General features: G+C 36.8%; 2 protein-coding genes across 4 annotated transcripts in view; one reads left to right on the top strand and one right to left on the bottom strand.

The window, feature by feature from the left end:
• ELOVL4 (ELOVL fatty acid elongase 4) overlaps positions 1-3052 on the top strand; it is a 31234-nt gene extending 28182 nt beyond the window's left edge. Inside the window, exon 6 of the mRNA XM_002746756.7 lies at positions 984-3052. Coding sequence (XP_002746802.1) covers positions 984-1259 — 276 coding nt within the window. The 3' untranslated portion in view covers positions 1260-3052. The remainder of the gene's footprint in view (positions 1-983) is intronic.
• Positions 1-20878, bottom strand: part of LOC103792517 (uncharacterized) — a 174325-nt gene that overhangs the window by 2723 nt on the left and 150724 nt on the right. The window contains exons 4-6 of one of the 3 annotated variants that reach the window (XR_013534834.1): positions 13663-13779; positions 8576-8686; positions 6867-6926 (exon numbers count right to left, since the gene is read on the bottom strand). The gene's annotated coding sequence lies outside the window, so the exon portion shown is untranslated. Of the gene's footprint in view, positions 1-6808; positions 6927-8575; positions 8687-11772; positions 11912-13662; positions 13780-20878 lie in introns of those variants that run through there. The other 2 variants (XR_013534836.1, XR_013534835.1) reach the window with 2 other exon arrangements.

Here is a 20878-nt window from a genome sequence, read left to right as displayed (position 1 = left end):
GAGGTTGCGGTGAGCTGAGATCGCGCGATTGCACTCCAGCCTGGGTAACAAGAGCGAAACTTCGTCTCAAAAAAAAGAGAAACCACAATTGTACATTTCAAACAGGATGTTGAGTTTGTATTTGCAGTCCTCACAACAGTTAGTCATGTAATTTAACTGTATAAAAAGTTAACCCTTGTTAACATCCATAGAATTCATGATTCTCATGTCTTGCCCCATTCATTTATTGATATATCAAAATTTATTTTATTTTAAGCATCTACTTTTGGATTTTTTCCTTTTAAAAATTCTTTAAGTTGAAAATGATTCTTTTTTATTTATTCTGAAATATCTACTAAATATTATCAAAATACTAGTTTTTAAAGGATAGTGTTCAAAGAAAAATTTGCCTACTGTCTTTAAGAAATAAATGAGCCATTTTTATAAACTCATTTTAAAAAGTATATGTATCTGCTTGCTTACAATTTGATAGAAAGAAACCAAACTCAAATGTGGGAGGAAAATAAAATGAAAGAACCTACAATACTATTACTTTACTCTTCTAAGGCCATTGATTCCCTTCCATCAGATAACATTATTCAACACATATTCATTGATCCTGACATGGTGCTGAGGACTCAAGAATTACCAATAGGCAAGGCAGAGTCCTGCCTTCTGGAGTTATATTCCAGTGGAAAGATAGCCAATAAAGAAGTAACAAATACAAAAGACAATTTCAAATAGTTCTAATTCTCCTTTAAAAAAATGCAGAAAGTCTTTGGTTAATGGGACTGAGAGGGCCAGTTGAAATCTTGTCAGAAAGCCCTTACTGAGAAGAGGGTATTTGAGCTGTGAATGAGAAGGAGCTGGCCGTGGGAGCCAGAAAACAATAAATTTTGCAGAATATGGCAAAATTTGGGCCTGTGGTAGCTATGTAGAAGATGCTGATGTTGTTAAAAGTCGTTTACTCCTCAGATTAAATTATTATGTTTTTTGTTTTTCAGGTTCAATTCCATGTGACCATTGGGCACACAGCACTGTCTCTTTACACCGACTGCCCCTTCCCCAAATGGATGCACTGGGCTCTGATTGCCTATGCAATCAGCTTCATATTTCTCTTCCTTAACTTCTACGTTCGGACATACAAAGAGCCTAGGAAATCAAAAACTGGAAAAACAGCCATGAATGGTATTTCAGCAAATGGTGTGAGCAAATCAGAAAAACAACTAGCAATAGAAAATGGAAAAAACCAGAAAAATGGAAAAGCAAAAGGAGAGTAAATTGAACTGGGCCTTAACTGTTGTTGACAGTGAGGAAAAACTCCCATATCATATAAAATTTCAGGGAAAACAGAAGCAAAGGAGAGTTGGGGGTGGGGAGAAAAGACAATGTGCTCTACGTACTACTAACTCTTAGACTGAGTAAAATGTTAATACCATATCCAGATGTTTTATTTATGAATTTTTTTAACTTTTTTTTTTTTAATTAGCCTTGATGTTCTCCAGACCAAAGCAATCATTATGTGACTTTGGAGATTCTCCCCCTGTTGGCATCCAGTTGTCTAAAGGGTGAGATATTTCATGTATGTTATAGTCACTCATTCTTCGGTCTGAATTTTAGATGATCACAGAAACAATCTTTATGAATTTTTTTGATAAATTGCTAATTATCTTGTCTGAAGATAACTGACTGAAATCAGTTGTGTTACGTTTTCTTATCCAAAGCTTGAAATGAAATGTGGATACATTTAAACTTGCGTATTTTAATTCATTTGCTGACCAGAATGGTCAAATCTCTCCACCTCTAGTCAGAGTATACCCTGGTTGTAATTAAATTTTTAAATCTGCTGATCTTTGTAGAATCTTAGAGGCTTGATGATGATGGTGTTGGTGAAAATGAGAAAGAATTGCAGTAAAATCTTGTCTGATGACTCAGAGATTACCATGACTCAAGGCACAAATCACTGTGGGAAAACAATTTTTGTTTTTTTATGAAAAGGCAGCATTTGAATACTCCTGTTATTAGCAGAAATATATTACAAAATTTAAGATTATTATTGGATTGAAACATGAAACAACTCATGTCTTTATTAGTAACATCATAAGATAGTTACATTTATGTGCTGTTAGAATATGTTGATTTTTATCAGGCTTTCCTTGTTTTGATTTGTGGCTGTTACTGATTTTTCATATGTGGAAAAATACCTACCTCTTCTGTTGGAAAGAACATTTAAAATTAAATAAATTTTAATTAAAAAATCAAGGAGTCTTCTAATGTAAATTTTAATATTAACTTTCAAATCCATTAGTATTTTTTTGCTTTTATGACAAATAGCATACATCAAACATTTCTGTGAAACTAGCCTTCTCTTTCAGTGTGTTTAATTTTGGAGTAACGTTTTCCTTGTGAGTAAGTTGCAAGATCTTATTTATTAACGAGGTATGAAGTATAAACGCATTTTGGTGCAATATTCTTGACTCCTTGGTGCTAAAGATTGTTAAATTCAATGCTCGATGTTACAAGGTGTTGTTAAAACACAACATGAATAAAAGTGAGAGTAGTCAGAACTATAAAAATAAATTTGCTATTTACAAATGAACTATTTCATGTAATATAAGTGAACAACTGGAAATAAAGTAGAAAAGAATTTGTACCATATTTTACTACATAGGTTAATTTGTTAAGGGATGTTGCAAAGGGATTACTATAAGAAGACAAAATGTGACCCAAAAAAAAAAGCATGAATACTTCTAAATAACAACATGTCAAAGCTGCATGTACAGGATGTATGCCATTTGTACAGACTACTTCAGAATATTTTGTAAACTATAACATATTTATTGTGCATTGAAAATGAATACTTTTCCCCCAAAGGCATGCAGTCATAACAATTACAGAAAATTTTCAACACATAGTTTGGTCTAAGAGGATTCAACACCTTTGTTTTATTGTTCAGTGTGTAATGACTAGAGATTTGTAAATCTTTGTGAACATTCTGTACTGGTTCCCAAGAGCTCTTCGTTCCCTGCTACCTGATTTCAGCACAATAAATATATTTCTGCTGTGGGAAAAATGATTTTTTTTGTTAATCCGTTTATTACAATGTAAACTCTCTGCTAGACGTTTATTTGATTTAGTTAATTCTAAATTGCTTTCTGCTGCTAATTTCTTAAGTAGAAAAGAAGTCAAACTAGAACTTGGGTATTTACAATTGCTGGTAAAAAGCTTACTTTCTATGGTAGCATATTTATACTTTCAAAATTAGTTGCTTTTGGAAGAGCTTTTGCATTCAGACATAAAACACACCATTTTTTTCCTAAATATTCTTCCGTAAAGGGGTATGTTCTTGATTCTTCAATTTAAATCATTCAGTCCTTACTATAAGTTTCTTTATAGAAGATTATTTTAAAATGTCATAAATACAGCCTTTTCCAGAGCTTTCATAATTTCTTCTCTGTTATCACAGAGATATGTTGCATGCCTTATATCTAAAAACTGGTGAATAAAGAGTATGTCTCCTAGTTCGTAAAATTTTGTCACTAAAGTAACATTTTCTTATATAGAAGACAAGAAATTTGTTAAATACTTGCAGTAACTAGAAATACCTGAGACATGAGTTTTCCTCTCTAAGAGAAGACTGTAGTTCTTTCTCTTTCTTTTGTTACTTTTTCCTTTTTTTTGGTAGAAATGGGATTTTACTATGTTGCCCAGGCTGGTCTTGAACTCCTTGCCTTAAGCAGTCCTCCAGCCTTGGCCTCCTGAGTCTATTACTCTTGACTGTTTTGCTGATGGAAGCTGATGACTAGTTTTAGTTTTGATATTATTAATTCATTCTCTCTTTTTCTCTCTTTTGTTATGCATGCTCTTAGGGTATTCAAAAATATTTTAGCATGGATTATTATGTTTGTACTTGAGAACATGGAATCTAGCAGTGTTTTTAGTTTATTAGGAATATTTTAATTTATAGGCTTGTTTCATATATGCATCTTAGTTACCCTATAAATGAGAAAGAGAACTCAGAGGTGTAAGTGATTTTTGTTGTATTATCTATTTGACAAAACAAGTCAGATACTATATATTGACTATTTGAGCAGAACTTTTGAATCTCTCTCACCTTCAGAATGAGACACCGCACTGAGGAGTTCACACACTCTCAGTTCTTTCCTTGTTATAGCCATAATCTCAGCTGTACTCATAACACCATTCTTACTAAGAAAAAAACAGCTACAGCTATCCAGGATGTATGCTGGCTGGCCTGCTCAGCATGGACCTGGGTGGCAGATTTCAGTATCCTGCTGGATGGTAAATAGGGCAGCAGAGGTGAGAGATACTGTGATACTGAGCTGTGTACACAAGCACACAGCATCTGAGCAGTAATCATAAAACTTGCTGAAGAAAATCTGTCACCTGCCACTCAGCGTGCAAGTAATTTTGGCAAGTGACCTTAGAAAGCAAGTCCTTATTAGTGGTGTAATTTAGAATCCATGCTTAATCTTTGGTATTTTAGGCAGATAATTTCTGAATGACAAGAATATTTGTGAAAAGAAAGAGAAGTAGAAATGGATTCTTTTTTTTTGTAGTATTCTTTTTTTCACCAACCTAATATTTTTGTTTCAAAATACTACAAATCATACAAGTATTAGAAGTTAGTTTTCTTATAAATTACAGAGGGGAAGGCACGGCTGTGAATTGAAAGGCACAGCTCCTTTTGAATTTGTCTTCATAGGAGGCTGTGAATCCTGAAGGAGAATCCTGAAGTACACACTGAAACACATCACTTAATATCTATCTAATTATAATGCAGCTATCAGAAGGTCACACTGCATTTTAACATCTATACAGAATATGTCCAAATGAGAAGCCATCCTAAATACAAAAGAAAATCTTGAAAGATTTAAATACTATGGCTACTTCTAAAAACATAGGATTTAGAAATTATTATTTCTCAATTTAAATACAATATTGAGTTATAAAGAATAAATATTTCATCAGTCCACATACATATTCCATGTCCTCTGTCAGTCTTTAGGTATTCCTGAATCCCTTTTCTGCAATTTTAGAGAAGCCAGTCAAATTGCTCCATTTCTCAGTTGAATTATATTTTCTTTGCATTTGCCATGGGGAAAAAAGTTGAAATCCCTTCTTTGTCACTCACGATGCATTATATTTCAACTTGAGTTTCTCCTCCCTGTGAGGAAGCTGTTTTAAGAACCAGTCTTTCAAGAATACTGATTAGCTAGCTGCTTGGTAATTAGAGGGTGGAGAGATTATGAGTTTTGTACGATAGATAGCATGATGTTGGCAACAGTCTCGCCTCACCTTTGAGTGTGGTTTGTGTTCTAATTAATAAAATGGGATCAAATACATTTATAATTTTTATAAGCATATTATATAGTTAGAGTTTATCAGTTGTACCTAATACAGTGGGGTTTCCAATATACTCTGATTTCAGATCTCAGTGAAAATTTAATAAAGACATCACAAAAGAAAAACTGCTCTTCAAAGTTATATTTATTCAACATTTGTTTTTGTTGTGCTTGAATTATTACTCCCAGCCCTCATAAAGTGATATCTAATCTTTCCTCCAGAAATAAAAGTAGCAGGGGACCTCATGAGGAAAAAGAGCAGTCAGATGAATTTGAGTAACAAATTTCTAATTTATCATTAGGGTTGAGATTGGGAGTTTACATCTTAAAGTCTACCCTAAATATTAACTGCTTCAGATTATCAAGCATCATCATTGGTTTATGTACTAGATGTTTATGAGCACTATGAATCCATTCCTTTCTTCTTTCTCCTTTCTCACCTCCTTTAGTATTACAAAGTCTGGGAAACTAAAAATCACATTTCTCAGATTCCCATGTGATCCCCTCATAAATTTAGGTTTTGTCAATGTGAGGCACTCATGAAATTTTCTGTAGTAGAACAATTATATAAATGAGCTCCTACAGACAAAAGTGTTGGAAACAGTTGGATAACACACTCCGTTATCTTGGCATCAATTTTATGAATACAGACAGTGCTAATGGTGATGGCATTGATGACAGATGTGGTTGTGAGAATTTGAAGCTAAAGACTAAGGATAGCCGCCTCGCTTTTACTCCTCCAAGTTACCAATAACTTTATAAGCACCTCATCTTTTCAACTAAAGATTTTCTGCATGAAATACTTTGAGTGTTATCTATTTCATGTGATGAACCTTACCTAGCTCAGCATTCAGCATCAAAATTTAATCAAGAAATCAACTTTTAAATATAATACAAGATTGGTTATCTGTTGAGTTTATAGGCAGGGATAACTTCATGACCACTGGGAAACAGGATACTGTTTTCCATGAAGCAAATAACTAAATTAACACCCATGGCCACATAGGATGGAAGAGCTCTTGACAGTCCTTTGACAGACCAGCTGCTGCACTGCACTATTGTAGTGCCAATAAGAAATAGAGAAAACCCGAGTGGCAGCGTTGCTTCCTATTGTACTGCAGAGCTTACAGAAAAAGTATTCACTCCTATTTTAAATTATTGGCTCAGGGCAAGGAAAAATTGCAAACATGACCCTTCTAAGAGACCCTTCTATATATCATAACTGCAGACTTAAAATGCTTTAAAACAAAATTCAAAGTTTGCTCCTTTGGGTTGCAGAATTACAACTTGAGTTCACAGCCTCAGTGGTTTCCTATGTGAAATTTGTGGCATTGATCATGAAAAGATGGGACCTAAAGGAACAGAATGGGGATATTTAGGTAGATGTGGATGAACCTGAGAACGTGAATCTTTAAATTGCTTTGAATATGCCTGTTCATAAAAGCAGTCTCTCCTCCCTGTCAGATAACATTAGTCCTTTGTTACTTGAGATTCTATAATGACCTCAACCAAGGTAGTTACCTTCCAAAGGGATGCTGATCCTTTTTATGCCTGCCTTCTCCCCTTTCAGTGCCATCAGATCTGCAAAGACAATTAGATCACAGCATGTCCCAGGAGAACAAATACAAAATCTATCCTGGGAGGAGGTGGTTAGAATGATAGGATTTGGCTAATTTTTATCTGCACGAATGTATAGGAATAGATTCTCAGGTGTTAAGCCAGGCAGAAACATATCTTTAGAATAAACTGAAATTACTGATACAGTTCTTATATCTAAACAAAAATTCTTATTTTGAGGCCATAGCCCAACAGTGAGGAGAAGTTTTACTGGTGTTTCAGTTTTTCAGCTGAAATAGGGACTCAGTACCAGCCCATATTAAACTCGGATATATGTTAGAAATTCTTTGAATAATGTGGAGGAGAGACTCTAGAGACTTAATGGAGTTAGGAGTGTTGGAGAAGATCTACCATGTGTGATCCACCTGACTACCCGCTCTCTATGTTTGAAAAATCTGTTGGAAAGGTCCACAAGCATCCTTGGAAAATTCTGTAGTGGTTGTTTTCTATAGATTGGATGATGACAGAGGGAGGAATCTTCCCTAAAATGAGTTCCTTAATTTAAATTTCAGTGGGAATTAGAGTATTAGATTGGCATACGCCAAATGGCAATATTTAAATGCCCGAGACAAAATGAACATGATTACAGTCATAGGCAAAAGAGCCAGAGCTGTTATTAGAATGGCTTGGCCTGTGGGTGTCTATGGTGGTGGCCAATTTAATATGATGTCCCAAGCACTGAAACAGACGGACTAAGGTCCTTCTTGATTAGTATGACTGACTAAATCTGGTAAACACTGGCCTGACTTGAGTCATTACAATGAGACACAGCCCCTCACCAATTCCCATCATTGGTCCAGTACACAGACCCAGAGCTTTTTAAATTGAGGAAATATTGGTTTCCCTTGAAATATTCTGTGATGATTTCATAGGATATACTATAAATCCTCTTTCCTGCTTTCATCAAAAGGGAAGAAAATTAAACACATTTTGAGAGGATTACTGGGACACTGACTCTGAGCTGATGCTGCTCATTGAGCACCCAAATTGCTACTGTGTTCACCAGTCAAAATGGGGGATTCTAGAGGCCTGGTGATCTGAGTTCATCTCACAGTGACTCCGTGGGTCCTCAAACATACCCTTCCCAGTTCCTGTATGTATAGTTGGATTAAACATACTCAACTCCGGTTGAACTCCCACATTGGCTCCCTATCTCATGGAATGAAGGCCATTATGGTATGAAGGACCAAGCTGAAGCTCCTGGAATGTCCCTTCTTATAGAAACAATAGACCAAAAGTAGTGCCACATTTCTGGGTGAATGTCAGAGGTTCATGTCATCATCCAAGGTCTGAAAAATTCAGGGGTGATGATTTTTTGTCATACCCCCATTTAACATTCCTGTTTCACCCAAGCAGAAATGGGGGAGTCTATTCTTAACCATGTAACTCCAAATTCAATGGCTGTTTCAGATGTAGTTAGCTAACTGAAGCAAATAAAATGTTGGCAGCTGACATGCTGCTATGAATCTGCTAAAAGTATTTTTCTCCCTTCTAACAAAGAGATGACAGAAGTCATTTCTCTCACCTTGTAAAGTAAGCTGTACATCTTTGCTATCCTTTTTTTAATTTTAATTTTAATGCATCAAAAGGACTTAATGTCTTTCCTATCTTACCTCAGCTCTCCAGTTTTCTGTAATCATCTAGTCCACAGGAACCTTGTCTGTCTCATCACACCATAGAACATCACTTTGTTCCACTGCAATGGTTAGCGACGTGCTGACAGGCTGTGATGAGAAGGAAGTTGCAACCATTATAGATTCCTTGGTAACGAACATGTGTGTCAGAAAGTGGGAGGAAAAAACAAATTATGTAAATTCAAAGGCCATGACATCAATAAAATTTATGGCAGTCGAGTAGTTTATAGCAAGTTGAGATATTTCCTCCTCCATATACAAAGGTGTATATATGTTGTTTCAAAAATCCCATGAGATGGTAACAATCATTTTATCTCTTTAATAGTGGGTAAAAGAAAAATGCTATGAAAATTTCCCACTATTATAAAGACCCAATGATTGTTACCATCTCACTGGACTTTTGAAACAACAAACACACCTTTAAATGTGCTACTTTGACCCATTTATCAAGTAATCCTTTGACCCATTTATCAAGTAATCCATAAGATTGCCAGTTCTGAATGGGGTCCAGAGCAAGAAAATGATTTGTAACTATGAACTGTTGTGCATGCTACTCTGCTATTTGAGATTTAAGATCCAACAGATTAAATGGTGCTTGGAGTGTTTGGCAGAAAGCAATCCCATAGGAGGCCCTTGGCAAACCTTGATTTAGAATTACAGCGCAATCCTTTCAGGTTTTAGAGCAAAGCCATGGCCTAGTCTCCAAATAACTATTAAGAAACAGATCTTGTATTGCTTTTAGGCCACAGCAGAGATTTGTGTATATGACCACAGAATATAAAATGGTCACATAAACAGCTACCCATCATAGTCTAGGTGTTCTCTCATAAACTAGGATATGCACAGCAGCACTCCTTCATCAAGTAGAAAGTCATGAAGGCACACGTAAGAGGCATGAGCAACGCCTCAGGTGACCATTGCACCTGCTCTTGCTGCATTGCCATTTCTCCCTCAGCCCACACGTTTGACGACATGAAAGTTCCTATGAAATGTTAGCTGACTGTGTTTGCACACCTCTGATCCATTTTGCTCTGTTTTGTGCCCTGAAATGCTGAACCATATGGGCTACATCATCTTGGCTCCCTTGCCAGCCATCTTCCAGTTGGAGTCAATGAACAGCAAGTGCCAATGGGAGATCAAAAGTCTCCAGAGTGTGTAGGACACTTCCATGCTCTTTTCCTACTTTAGTGTTGCATCTCTGACCCTACATACCTTTCTCCACAACTGCAGTCCCTGCTGGGAAGCTGCTTCTCTGTTGATCTAATTCTCACCGAGCTCTGTTTCTTTCCCTGCTCCTCCAGAGAATAATAACAGCATCACACTCATGCTAGTTTTCTTGCATCTCCCCATCCCTTGTTTATTTCTTTTTCCCTGGCTACATCTCTACATGTAATCCCTTCATTAAACGCTCTTTATTTAAACTATCTGGGACAAAGTCTAATTTATGAGGGGACCCGTGTTGAGAAACTGTAAAAGTAATTGAACCTGGTTTACAAATTATTCCACAGAATATGCAAACACTAGCTAGAAATGAACTGTGGCAGTGTTACAGCTTAAATGTGTGTGGAAGGAAAATCCTGCTGATGAAAGAACTTTGGGCAGTACATCTGATTGCTCCCTTTTCCTAGAAGAACAACTTCCCAGGGTCGTGCATTTACATCAGATTTTTGGTAACGGATAATGATTTGGCTAGATGCTCAAGGATTTGGAAGGAATAAAATGGAGGATTGGTGACATGGGGTTCTGAGTATGACTTTTTTGTGTTCCATGTAAATGCTTACCAAAGGCACCTACTGCAGAAGAGCCTGTTAATAAACAGAGAGACAGGATAATCTGTTCTATGGATATTAGCCTCCTTCCTTAGTTTCCCTAACCACCCCATGTTTGTTCACTGGGTTTATAAACAAAATGGACAAAAGTACAGTGTAGTGTGCTTCATGGTAGCTCTGGGACTTATATATGTTACCCTATTTGAAAATGGGTTCCCTATAGTTGTGATTAAGTTAAGGATCTTAAGATGAGATGATAACTTTGGGTTCTCTGGTTGGGCCACAGATGCCATTACAAGTGTTCTTATAAGACAGAAATGCTACACCTGCAAAGAGACTGGGGTGATGACGCTGGGAATGCTGGCAGCCACCAGAAGCTGGAAGAGGCAAGGAGTGGATTCTCCTCTAGACCCTTCGAGGGGAGCACAGCCCAGCCAACACCTTCATTTTGGACTTCTGGTCTCCAGAACTGTAAGAGAATAAATTTCTATTGTTTTAAGCCACTAATTTTGTGGTAATTTGTTATGGCAGCCAAAGGAAAATAACCCAAATATGATTTGTATTATTTACAAGAGAGAGGTTTACACAGGCTCAAATGGTATGGACTTCTCAGCAAGGCTGGTCTAGCTAGCACCACTGCTGAGTGCCCACCTGCCCACAGCCAAGTCCAGTGCCGATCTTGTTATATGGACTTGAAATAGCCACTTCGCTCCCATTAGGAAAAGGGATCAATTCATTCTTACTAGAATGACACTTATTCTGGAATGAATTTACCAGCAATATGATCCATTTGTAAATTTATCAAATGTGTTATCCTAGACCATAGTATGCCACAGAACATTGCATCATATGCAAAAAAAAATGTATAATAAAATGAATAAGGCAATGATCTCACATATATGGAATTTAGTTCTTTTTCCATGTATTAGTCAGGGTAGGATAATTACTATACCAACTCCAAATTAAAGGGCTTAATATAATATGATGGAACACATATATAATTTTTTAAAAATTCTATTTCTGTTTTCACGGTGCAGTAGAGGTCAGTAGGGCAGAGTGAAAGGCTCTGTCCACAGTCATTCAGAGATCCCAGGGCTCCCTCCTTCAATTGGTCTTCTGCACTCGGCTGAGGAGGTGGACTTATAGAAGGGTTTCTCAAAGGATTTCATGGAGGAAGTAGGCCATCAATGACCCAGGTTTGGAGGCGATTATCATCAAATTGAACCCATACTCTATTAGACAGTAACTAATTCAAATCATTCCACTTAAGAGCAAAGGATGTGGAGAAATGTAATCTAAGTTTGTCTCCAAGAAGATAGGAAATGTGTTCGTGAGCTTCTAAATGTTATCTGCAATGTATCATGTAGTCAATCTCTCTGAAGCATGTGGCCTCGAAGTCAGGGAAATGTCTTATTAAATTACGTTATGAGTCTACCTTGCAGACAACAGTTTGAGATCCAATGATACTTTCCTTCAAGTACAGTATGTGCTCTGAAATAAGCCACCAATGTATGATGCTCTCTCTCCTCAGGCCAGGATACTTGATCTGGGAACCAAGGGATAGATTAGAAAGCAGATTCTTAGACTATTAATACTATACCTACATGCAATAATTTTTTGTTTTTATCCTTGTGACATTTTTCTGTGCCAGTTTAGAGATTTTTAGTACCCAGAGAAAGAAAGTTTCTACTGGGAGATACAATAATGGTTTCACATAAAGTCAAAATGGCCACCTAGAATTTAGAGATTCTTTTGCCATTCAACAAAGAAGAGTACTACATCCGCTGTGGTGATTCCTGGGGTAAAAAAGAGTTCTATGTCTTGAACTAGATCCTCTTTGGTGCTTCCAAGTATTTACATGGCCAATGACAAAATTTCATGGATGCCTTTAGTAATCCCAAAGAGACAGGATTACTGAGGCCTTGAATCGTTCAGCAATGAAGGTTGGGGCTTCTCTACCATGTAAAGAATCCTCTCCATTTTAAATAATGACTGAGGCAAAAGACAACTGGAATAAACAGTGGAAAATTAGGTTAACCATATTATTTGTGATTTTGTGACCAGTTGCAAGAACAACATCTGAGATAGTTTTGCATATTTTTCCCTGCTTTGTGTTTATATTTCTGTATATTAAACCAAAATCTTTCCTCTCTCTATTCCTATTTGATATAAGGCATATTATTGATGGTAAAATGCATAATAGTTTAGCCCTAAGTTTAAAAGATACCAAGGTGGAATTACAACTGAACTAGAGGAGAAATGAACAATATCACTAGATGGACACAATGAACAGACTTTGGATTCTCTCTTTTAGGAGAGCGTGAGCATGTTTTTGTTTGTAAAAGGTTCTGTTGTATTACGCAAGGTTGGAGCACATTGGTTTTGCTCTGGTTTTTCATTGGAAGATAAACATAGGCAGAAGATTGTGGATGTTGAGTAGTGGCACAGCAGACTGTGTTCAATATTGTTCAATCCATTTGACATGCATTCCTACTCCTTTCTTATAACCTCCCACATATCACTATTGCAAGGTCTAGAGAGCTAAATCTATATTTCCAACCTTCCTTGAAGCTACAGCCTTGGATCTGGTTTATATTCTACCAATGAAATGTAGTGGAGTGAGTGGATTTTTTGGAAGGATAAGATAATTCAAATAGCTCAGACAGACTTAACTCTCCTAATAGCTGGATCCCACATTTCATTGTTTATCATCAGCTTCATTAACATGAAGAAGATGTGATGTTATCAGTGATGGTAGCAATGGCAGATGCAGTTTTCTGACCTCTGGACTTTAAAAAAATGTTAAAGAAATGTTTCTCAATGTTGGCAGAGTGCCAAATAATTGGCCTAATTTGGGCATCCACAGATCTTAGCATAGGCCTGATTCCTACACCTCTCCTGTCTTATTTTGGGGGTTTAAGAGCTGATGACAGGTTTTAAATACATGCAGTTTACTTGAGTGTTGCTTCTAGATATCTGCAGTGAATGTGTAAGGGAGTAAGATAGGGAAAGAGGGAATGCCAATAAAGGATATATTCTAGGCTGGTTACCACCATGAGCCACTGAAATACATCTACTAGGAACCCTCTGGGGAACCATAAAGAGACCACCTGGAATCTTGTATCTGGAGGATGAGAGAGATTGGGCATCTATCTACAGACTTCTGTCTCTCACTGGTTACTCAGGAACACATCTGTACCCTCCCTATGACTTCTGGAATATACCTATTCTTAGGCTAAGTAACTCAGATAAACAAAAAGAAAAGCAGCAAAAATGAGCTTGAGATGGGACACTCACCACCAGTGATCATGGAACTGTCCATTACAGCATTGAAATGAGCAGCAAGCTGAGGGAATGTGGTTTTGAGCACCAAACACTTATAGAACTGATTTGACTCTCGAGAACCACTCCCACCTTGGAAAAAAAAGAAAGATTACACTTACTCTCTGGCTTGTAGTGTAACCTCTAATGTGTACAGCTGTTTGCAATATTCTCTAGACACCAAATTCATTGTGTAGTCTACAGAGTCATCCAGGTGCTATTTATTATTAGTGGATGCCCTAGTTCTCAACATAGAAGAGCTCTTTCTTTTTTTCAATGACAGTGTAAGAAGTAAAGCTTAAGTGCTATAATTCTATAGATTTTGCGGATGAGGGAATTGGGAGTTTGTTCTGTATACCAGCTTTTTAAACTGCCTTTTTTTGACCCGACTTTTTATTCCAGCAGTTCATTTGTCTGGCATATTCTGGGGGACTGTGGTGGAAAACCTTGTTACTGCCTTCACTACAGCTCTGCATAAAACTTGGTAGCAGTTTCCTCTACTTTGCTGAATGAGTTTATAATTTAACTGCCTACTTTCCATCTTGCAAAAAATTATTGAAATTTTTATCTGCCGAGGCTCCTTCATATTTTTCCCATTGCTATAGATTTCGACATTTTTGCTAATCTTTGGCTATTTTTTTAACAGAGCCTTGAGAGTGATAGAAAATAAATGAGCTTAGCCTACCATCTTGAGTCAGAAGGCTCTTCAGTGTTCCTAAAAATGTTTCTGAAGCCATCTTTAAAACAATGAGGATTCATTCTGAACTTTGTCACTGATACAACCTTGAACAATTTACTTAATGTTTCTGGGTTTCTTTCTTTAATTGTAAAATGGGGAAAATAATCACGAATTCAATTAATATATGAAAATTAAATTTAAAAATGCTTACAAAGTATTTAGCAAAGTGCCTACTTCATGGAATTGCTTAATAAATGCAAATTTCTTACATTTTTCTTGCCACCCCCCTAAAAGTTTGTTTATCCTCAGATATGGTTAAATTGTTTTAATTTGATTTCTTAGTTCATTATGTGGCAGTAATGGGGAAGGTTAGGTGGTTTGCAGGATTATTATTCTTTTCACAGTCATAGAAAAGAAAAAGAATCACTGCCCTAGGCTATTTTCTTGTCATAAGTGATTCACAAATTGTTTTTATATTCTTTCCAAAAACGGTTATATTCTCCTCCACCAAGAAACAAACTATTCATTACTTATTTACTTCAATATCATGATTTTCTTGTTCCTTTCTATTCACAGCTAAAGATTACTTCTAAAATGGCTTTTCTATAGTTAGAAAATTGCACTCTTTCTTGTGAATTGATTGTATTAAGCATTTTTAAGGTAATATAATACATTGTGTATATTTACCACTTAGTAGAGGATTCAATGCCTTGTTAATTTATATAGCCTAGCTAGTTACAGTGATGCTCTGAATTTGGAGCCCCCTTGGAAAATATTTATAACAGCATGCAAACAATAAAAACTCCTTTGCAGAGGGAAATGTCTCAGTTAATGGGTTATTGAAACATTAATTATACCTCTGCAATCCTGATATTGTGGATTGTGATTCATATGCTATAATTTGAATTCAGAAAATGAAAATCACATAGAAAATAGCATGATTTCTTAATCAAGGACTGAGGCACTCCAGAGTTTATTTAATAGCAAAACAAATGTAAAGAACTTTCTAAAGTAGCTCTGATTGCTTTATGTTAGGAATTAATTTGCACCTGTTATAAGACAGTGGCGGGATAGCTCTGGTTAGAATAGCAGGAGAGATAATCAGATTAAGTGCTCATGGTCAGGCACTGTGATAATAATAGAAATTAATGACTTTAAATCCAGAGGGGCCTGCCATGGATCCCTGGATTAAAGAACATTACTAATACCATGCCCATCCCTGTACACATCTACAAATCTCCTACAGTTTGAATACAAGTGCTTGAAAAATCTTTATTATCATCTAAGCAAAATTAAAGAAAAGTTATTGCAGCTGGGAGTGGTGGCTCATGCCTGTAATCCCAGCAGTTTGTGAGGCAGAGGCGGGCAGATCACGAGGTCAGGAGTTCGAGACCAACCTGGCCAATATGGTGAAACCCCATCTCTACCAAAAATACAAAAATTAGCCAGGCGTGGTGGTACGTGTCTGTAGTCCCAGCTATTCAGGAAGCTGAGGCAGGAGAATTGCTTGAACCCAGGAGGTGGAGGTTGCATTGAGCCGAGATCGCACCACTGCACTCCAGCCTGAGCAACAGAGCAAGACTCTATCTCAAAAAAAAAAAAATTATTGCATTATTGATCTTGCTTCTGATATGCTAATGTTTCAAGTCACATTTTAAAATTTCATTATAAATCATAATTTTTAAATTAGACTTCATTTTTTAGAGGAGTTTCAGAATCACAGCAAAATTAATCCACAAATACACAGAGTCCTAGATAGTCACTGCTCTACCACATACACAGCCTACTCCACTATTGACAGCCTGCACCAGAATGGTTCAGGTAGGTACAGTGAACCAATGATCACCCAAAGTTCATAGCTTGCATTAGTGTTCACTCTTGGTGTTATATATATCCTACAGTTTTTGACAAATGTATGATGTGTATCTACTATTATAGTAGCATATAGAATAGTTTCACTGCCTTAAACATCCTCTGTTCTTTGTTTAGTCATCCATCCCCCAACCTCTGGCAATCACTGACCTTTCTGCTGTCTTCATAGTTACACATTTTCCAGAAGGTCATATAGTCGGAATCATACACTGTAACCTTTTCAGATTGGCTTCTTTCACTTAGTACTATGCATTTAAGATTTCTCTGTATATTTTTATATATTGATAGCTCATTTCTCTTTATCATTAAATAATACTTCATTGTCTAGATGTACTACAGTTTATCCATTCCCATACTAAAGAACATCTTGGTTGCTTCCAACTTTCTGTAATTATGAATAAAGTTGCTGTAAACATCTGTATGCTAGTTTTGCATGGACATGAGATCCCAACTACTATGGATAAATATCAAAGAATGTGATTGCTGGTAAGAGTATTATTTAGTTTTGTAAGAAACTGACAAACTGTCCTCCAAAGTGGTCATGTCATTTTGCATTCCCACCAGTAGTGAATGCGAGTTTTTGTTGCTCCACATCCTTGTTAGCTTTTGGTGTAAGTTCTAGATTTTGGCCTTTCTAATAAATATATAGTGATAGTGTTTTAATTCACATTTCCCTGATGGCATATGATGTGGAACATCTTTTCATTTGTTTATTTGCCATCTCTATCTCTTCTTTGATGAGGTGCCCATTCAGGTCTTTTGTCCATTTTTCAATTGGGTTGTTCATTTTCCTTCCTTACTTCCTTTCTTTGTTCCTTAGTTTGTTCCTTCCTTCCTTCCTTCCTTCCTTCCTTCCTTCCTTCCTTCCTTCCTTCCTTCCTTCCTTCCTCCCTCCCTTCCTTCCTTCCTTCCTTCCTTCCTCTCCCTCTTTTTTAAAGAGACTGGGTCTTGCTATGTTGCACAGACTGGACTTGAACTTCTGGGCTCAAGCAGGCAATCCTGATTTAGCCTCCCAAGTAGCTGGGACTATATGTGTAGTCACCATGACTGGCTGAGCTGTTTATTTTCTTATTAAGTTTCAAGAGTTCTTTGTAGGCCAGCTGTGGTGGCAAACATCTGTAATCCCAGTGCTTTGGGAGATCAAGGCGTGTGGATGGCTTGGGCACAGGAGTTTGAGACCAGCCTGGGAAGCATGTCAAAACCCTCTCTCTACAAAAAATACAAAAATTAGGCAGGCATAATGGTGCATGCCTGTGGTCCCACCTACTGAGGAGGCTGACATGGGAGGATCACTGGAGCCTGGGCGGTACTGCTCTCCAGCCTGGGTGACAGAGTAGAATCCTGTCTCAAAACAAAAAAGTTCTTTGTGTATTTCAAATAACAGTTCTTTATCAAATATGTCCTTTGTGAATATTTTCTACGAGCCTGTGGCTTGTCTTATTTTTTTGGTATATCATATTTTTGGAGTAAGTAATTTTATTCTTTAGGGTGTAAACACTGGACAAAATGTATTCCAAAATTGTTGTGTACTTGCTTGATAGAGATAAACTGTGACTTTATAAATATATTAAGTTCTAACAATAGTAGACTATAACTAAGGCAATAGTACTTGCTTTTCAGAATAATCAATCACAGACATTTAAAGTTAATCACTTATGTTTCTTATGTTTGTCATTTAGACAATTAGTTTCATTTAGACATTGTTGAATGAATCATTTTTATGCCATCAATGTGTTATAGACCTGACAAGGGGAGAGAAAGGAGGAATGCTTTTTTTTTTTTTTTTTTTTTGAGGTAGAGTGTCACCCTATCACCCAGGCTGGAGTGCAGTGGCATGATCTTGGTTCACGGCAACCTCCACCTCCTGAGTTCAAGTGATTCTCCTGCTCAGCCTCCTGAGTAGCTGGGATCTGGGTAATTTTTGTATTTTTAGTAGATATGGGGTTTTACTACCATGTTGGTCAGGCTGGTTTTGAACTCCTGACCTCAAATGATCCATCCACCTCATTCTTCCTAAGTGCTAGGATTACAGGCATGACCCACCACACCTGGCCAGGAATTCTTTTTCTAATGAAAAATTGATGTAGCTTAGTTCATCCCATATTTCATTTTTGTATTTAAAATTTATTTTGGTTTGCCTACTTCTGTATCATAATTGCATGGTCAGGGGACAAGGTGATTTTTTTTAGTTTTTTTTTACAAGTATTCATTCTAGTAGTTTTGACTAGATCCTCTGAGTTTATTGTAGATGGCAGAATATTTTTAACTAACATCTTCTTTAATTATTGCTAGAATCCCGAGCCGAGATAATTCTCATTTACTCTAATACTTGGCAAAGACAGCTACTCTTTACCAATCTTCATTTTCTCCTCCTCTCTCTGGCTATACATTTCCCAGCTCCCTCACAATAACTGAGGGCTGATCAGTACATGGGAATAGAAGCAACACACACTAGTGCCCCTTTGATTCATGAAAGCCCTCTCCACATGAACCTTCATTCTCTTTCCCCTTTGGGAGGTGCATAGTTAAATATGTTGGCTTGTTGACAAGGGTGGGGCCCGGGTTCCAGACTCATCCCTTGGAAGCAAGCTGTCTGTTTTCTGAACTGAACTGTGATTAAAGCAAAAAATAAACTTTTCTTATGATAGTTGCTGATATTTGGGATTCACTGTTACAATAGTTAGCTTACCCTGATTAATGCAAAGTGAAAAAGCCAAGTTACGTTGAACGTAACAGAAGAGAAGAAGGGTACACAGAGCAGGTAAAACTGAAAAACAACTACTTGCAGAAATTCAATGACCCATGTTAAAATAGGCCCTATTGAGCAATAGAGATGATGATAGTCTCAATTATTTAAGCAAAAATTTGCACTATAGGATGAAGAGCACATCAGATTAAAAAAAAAAAAGAGTTATTACATGCCAGAGTGTCTTTTTGACAAAGGTTGTGAAATATTTTTCTCATGAAGATATAGATCCCCTTGGAGTGATTAAAGGGTACAATGTGATCATATCCAAACCTAAAAAATTATATTCAAAAAGAAATCAGAGGCTAATTTCAGAGATTATGAATAAAAGTGTGATAACTGTATGTGTGGGCCCTGTGTGCCCTTTGTACCACTGAGCCCTGCTCTCCCAGCTATGTACTTTGATTCACTCTTTTGTAGAAGAGGCTTGTGCTTTGATTTTCTCACCCCCGTGACTGGTGCTTGTGAGAAGGCTAACCATATGTGGACATTTGGTCTATAAAGAAGAAATGGTGATCCAACATGGAACATTTCTTTGGCTACTGCAATCATGTTGGATTGTGCCACACTCTGCCACCCTCTCAGTGACTCTTCACTGCTTTCTATGGTCAGGTGTTCCCTTAGTTGTATAGAGGAAGAAGCATAAGTTTGCAATTAACAGAATCTAGTTGAACATTTTTGCAGATTGGCTGCTTAGTTAGTAATAGTGAGGTGGTAGGACCCTTATAGCATGTGCCAGTATTTAATTAACATTTCCCATTGTCTGTGCTAAGTGATTAAGGATCATGTGTTCTGGGGTCAGCTGGCTGAGGTCACAGTGCCACATGACCAGTTTCATTCAGGAAAGGGATCACATTCATTATCTACTGGACTGGAGCCTGTTTTAGGCAGTAGCCTTAGAGACAATTAATAAGCTTGTAATACGCATATAGAAAAAAGTTCTGATTTTCCTATTTATGGGATTTACAGAAAGTAGATCACCCTGAACTAATGAGACTCTTTACCATTGTGGGTATGGTATATGTGGTATAAGGCAGACATGTAGATCATTTAATGTTTTTCTTATAGATCTACTTAATATTTAATATAATTAATTTATTTAAGCTTGGTCCAAAAATACTTTCTTATATACATCATTATGGTATAAATGCTTCTTAAGATATCTGGACATGGCTATGAAATTGTACTACTGCCTAAAGTTAACCATTTATCTTTTAAAGACTTATTTTTGAACATCTTCAGTGGTGATCAAAGTTACAGCCATTTATGTAACATTTATCCTTCCATATTTAGATTTTATGTCAGAAGTTTACTAATTATAACTGAAATTTATATAACGATTTAGGGGACGGTGGTATAATTTTGGAAACAAGACATTTCCTTGTTAAGAGGTAGTGTGCTATGCCTGTAATCCCAGTACTTTGGGAGGCCGAGATGGGCAGATCACCTGAGGTCAGGAGTTCAAGACCAGCCTGGCAAACATGGCCAAACCCTAGCTCTACTAAAAAATACAAAAATTATCTGGGTGTGGTGGTGGGTGCCTGCAATCCCAGCTACTTGGGAGGCTGAGGCAGGGAGAATTTCTTGGGAGGCAGAGGTTGCAGTGAGCCGAGATTGGGCCACTGTACTCCAGCCTGGGCAACAGAATGAGGCTCTGTCTCAAAAAAAAAAGAAGTAGTGTACTTATGCCAGAACCTAGATAATATAAAAAGAGCTTTGCCTATCATTTTTGTGGTAATTATACTTTATACCTTCAGATTACTGTTGAATATATTCATTTAACAAATATTTAAAGAATTTATAGTATGTACCAGTTATTGTGCTAGCCTCAGGAAGATAATATATCCAAAACTTTGATGAAGCCATTGACTTGTGGGGAAGATTGGCAGAGAAAC

Source organism: Callithrix jacchus, chromosome 4, assembly GCF_049354715.1.
Source record: "Callithrix jacchus isolate 240 chromosome 4, calJac240_pri, whole genome shotgun sequence".
Classification (NCBI taxonomy): domain Eukaryota; kingdom Metazoa; phylum Chordata; class Mammalia; order Primates; family Cebidae; genus Callithrix; species Callithrix jacchus.
The sequence above is the reverse complement of the archived record's forward strand: the minus strand, read 5'-3'. Positions and strand labels throughout refer to the sequence as shown.